At 36.5% G+C, this 4,263-nt stretch overlaps 1 protein-coding gene across 3 annotated transcripts in view; it reads left to right on the plus strand.

The window, feature by feature from the left end:
- Positions 1-2,912, plus strand: part of glsa (glutaminase a) — a 38,780-nt gene extending 35,868 nt beyond the window's left edge. For all 3 annotated transcript variants that reach the window (XM_014027307.1, XM_014027306.1, XM_014027308.1), the window contains one exon: positions 1,187-2,912. In XM_014027307.1, the coding sequence (XP_013882761.1) occupies positions 1,187-1,334 (148 nt within the window). In that variant the 3' untranslated portion in view covers positions 1,335-2,912. The remainder of the gene's footprint in view (positions 1-1,186) is intronic.
- Positions 2,913-4,263: the final 1,351 nt, after the last annotated feature.

Genomic DNA, 4,263 nt, shown 5'->3' on the forward strand with positions numbered 1-4,263 from the left:
GCTCTCAGTTAAGCTTCAGCCCACCTTCCTTAGCTCCTCCCACACAGCACAGCCTGAGTTGGGAGCTTGAATGAGTGTGTGCGTGGCTGCGCACTGCGGGCAGGGTGGAGTAGGTGTGAGCAGCTCGTTCACAAACATGATTGATACCTGTGAGACAAACCTCTGAGCTTTGATTTGCTCTTTTCCTTCAGAAGCGGTGGATTTGAACAGATGGCTGTAGGACCACTGGGAGGAGCCAGAGGGTTTTTGTTTTTTCAGAGATTATCGGTCTAATATCAGTCTGTCGGGACATAGTGACAGCTTTAACAAATATGTAAAAAATATACAGTATATATATTTATAAAAGTTACAGACTGCAGCTTTAAACCTGCACCAGAGAGTTCTGGGTTTCAATTCTGTACATTCTGAATACATTCATCTGTTTTTCTTTAACTCTATAACATCCAGACAGTTTCTTGTTTTCCATCACATACTGTAAATGGACTGTTGCAGAAAATTAACATAATTTTTACTGAAAACTTAAATGGACTGTATTCTATCCAACCTGGATACTCTAAGCGCTTTACGACACAGTTTGTCCTTATTTATCCATTCACACATGCACACATTCATTCAGCACTCTAAAATGTCTCTCTACAAAGCTAATCCAGACATGAATATGATTTACTGATGGGACACACATCAGAGGTAGTGGGTGTTCAGTGTCTTGCTCAGGGACACTTCGATATGTGACTGAATAGCGGGGAATCGAACCGCCAATTGAAGGACGACTCTCCTAACCGCTCATCACGTTTTCACGTTTCACGATGGAGTGAAACGTGAAAACAAAACTTCTGCAACTGCTGATCTTATTATTGTTTTTCTCCGTTCATTTATTGTCCTTATGAATCTAACTGATCACATGAGATGTTTGGTTAAAACTTAGACCAGAAGTGTGCTTTTTTCAAGGAATGTTTTGATCTGAAGCAGCTTTTTTTAATGTATTCATCTCCCAAGAATCCACGTTTACACTCTGAGTGGACATTATAAACACGTTTACAAGCTACACAGATTGAACGCTGACCGCTACACAATCGCACAATTGGTTCATACTATATAACAGGTGAAACACACCCAACACTGTCAGTAATAGAAATTCATACTGTTCAAAAATGTAAAATAATGACATTGTTTCTGTTTTCTGCAGGTGGGGGAACACACCAATGGATGAGGCGGTACACTTCGGACATCATGATGTTGTCACCATCCTCCAAGATTACCACAACAAGTACAGCCCACAAAACAGCACCACGGAGAAGGAGAAATCTGAGAAGAACCTGGACGGGATGCTGTGATGGAACTAGCAATTAGGAGCAGGATGCTCATTAATCTCCTGATAATAAATGTTAACTTTCTTATCCAAACTCAAGTCAAACTCCTCCCTCAGTATAAACCATCATCTCTTCCTTGGGGACACAAATGGAGCTCACGGTTCCTGTTTAAGGGTGTTTTATTTTGAAAAGTTGAAACAGGAAGCTGTAGGTGTTGTGAAGAGTTTGGTTTCCTTGTTTCAAATGTTCCTTATTTCAGTTTAAAGCAGTGGATAATTGTGTGTCTAAGGTATTTATTCATGTACATAAGATAAAGTGATGTGTATTTGTTTCATCACGGGGATCAGTCTAATTCATTGTATTCATACAGTTGTAGATCATCAGAGAATATCAGCTTCAATCACAATTTGTGAAATTTTACATGAATGTTTAAAGTCATCAGTGTTTAACTTTAAAATCAAAACATTTAGTTATTTTAACCTATTCATGTGAAGATATATTTAATTTATTATTTAATCCAGTATTTCTTTTTTTTAAACATTGATAAAAACCAGCCAAAGTTATAAAGGTTTGAGGATATCAAATGCTGATACTGCTATACTTCAAAGATATTTCTTTTTTTCTATTTTAGATTTAAAAAGGATTAAAGTTCACCAAACAGGAGGAAACCTTTTTTCAAGTTCGTAAACCGTGACAGAGTTTTCAGGTTTTATTTGACAAAAGAGACTTAGCTTTTTAAGCTTTTAAAAACAGATGATTGTTGTTCATTTACTTGATTTTCTTACTGTTTCTTTTGAGCTAAAAGAAACGGGGAATGAACATCCTATTTAAAATGTCTGACTAACCAATTAACTTTAACATCTGATGGATGATATCAAAAAAGAAGCTGCTCTTGAAAAAGTTTTTGTCCTGAGCAGAAGAATCAGTGTGGATTTCTTTTAGATCTTTTCCTTTTAATATATCCTTTTAAGCTTGTTGAATGAAGTTGGTGGACGGATGTCAACAGCTGTCCATAGAAAAAGCTAAATCTGAGCAAACACATGCAGAAAGTCTAAAATATTAAGAGCAAATATAATGTTTGTCAAATGTAATTCAAAAACAGAAACCATCATCTTTTGTTTATTTTTTTCCTAAATGCTCCTAATTCTCATTTAATGTACAAGTGAAATATTTATTTTTCCTCTTTAAGTGTTTGAAGGTTTTAAAAACATCCTGCAGTCTGGAATATTTTTTTTCTCTTTAGTGCAAACTTGTGTTGCTGTGTGTATTTGTATGTAATGTGTGTGTTTGTTCGATCCTCAGGAAGGACACTGACTAAGCTTTATAAAGATTGTTTTTAACTTTAGTGCAGAAGAATCTGTCATACCTGTCCAGCTGTACAGTTAGTTGATTTGTTTTAAACAACCCTGTTAAAATCATGAGAAAAGCGCTTAGACTGGACTCGTAAGAGAAGCACAAAACTGCAGCAGGAAGTGACTGTAGGATGAATCATGTGGGGAGTTTTTTGATTGTAATGTGTTTCTTGTATTTATTCTGCAGTGTTACAGGCAGACCAGATATTTATTCAGTGAGAAAAATATTGAATAAACTTTAAAAAAGAAAGAGAGTGGATTGCTGTGACAAGAATGGGGCTGAATGTCTTCTGAATTTTGACGTGGGTGACGGCACAAAGCTGTAGTTAGCTCCCGATTCGGGAAATGACTAAATAGTTTCATCAAGCATCCAACATGGTTGACTCACAGTGTGCTTGATGGAATTCGGTCTATCTATGTGGAAGTTACAGCGTTTTGAAAATCTTGGCGAGAAGGTCAACTTCGAGGTCTGGCCACGCCCCAATAAACATACTAAAGGGCGATTACAACTAATTTTTCACTACCTTGACGTATTTAATCTGCTCTTGCTCAAAGACTATAACACCTAGACTCTTCAAACCTGGACTGGATTATTCACTAATCGCAGAATATTTAAAAATAACTTTGACATTTGTGAAATCTTTGTCTGATTTGTGAAACAAATGTTTTCCATATTTTTTTTAGGCTACTGGAACACACTAGACCTGGTCCAACTCCAAAACTACAACACCCAGACTCTTCAAACCTGGACCAGATTATTCTACACTAATAGAATAATATTTAAAACTAAGTTTCAGATTTGTGAAAGCTTTTTCTGATTTGTGAAACTTCAACAAAATTAGTTTTACATCATTTTTCATGCAACGATCACACTAGACCTGGTCCAACTCAAAAACACCTAGAATACACTAATAAAATAATATTTAAAACTAAGTTTCAGATTTGTGAAAGGGCTAAGCTGACGTTCTTCCACATTTTCAGTTGTAGACTGAATCGTTTCAACGTTCTCTCTGTCAACGCTCTTTGGTTTCATTTAAAAGAGTCGATCATCAGATATTGTCCAAGATTAACCTTCAGGGTGGATATAGCTCACTCACACTGAGGACCTATCCACGTCATCATTTACCCAGAATGCTTTGCGTGTAAATAATAATAATATTAATAACTTTTATTTGTAAAGCGCTTTCAAACAAAGCGCTGGACAAGAGATAAAATCACAGATGACAAAAGGTGAAGTCACGAAGTAAAAAATAAGATCACAAAGAACAAGTAAAAACACAGAAAATGAGATAAAATCACAGTAGTGGGCAAGGCAATGATAACAAGGGATAAAATTAAGAAAAGTAAAATAATTTAAACAGGTGCGTCTTTAACTTAGCTTTAAAAGCCTCAAAAGAACAAGCCTGCCTGATGTCCTGAGGGAGACTGCTCCACAGAAAGGGGGCACGAAAAGAGAAAAGTTCACCAAAGGTCTTTCTTCTGGCTTTTGGGATTATTCATGGGCCAGTACCTTCAGATCTGAGACAGCGTGGTGGAATATATTAGTGCAAGAGGCTGGTAAGATACAGAGGCGCCAGATCATTTAAAGCCTTATAGGTGAG

Source organism: Austrofundulus limnaeus, unplaced genomic scaffold (genome assembly GCF_001266775.1).
Source record: "Austrofundulus limnaeus strain Quisiro unplaced genomic scaffold, Austrofundulus_limnaeus-1.0 Scaffold634, whole genome shotgun sequence".
In the NCBI taxonomy this organism is placed as follows: Eukaryota; Metazoa; Chordata; class Actinopteri; order Cyprinodontiformes; family Rivulidae; genus Austrofundulus; species Austrofundulus limnaeus.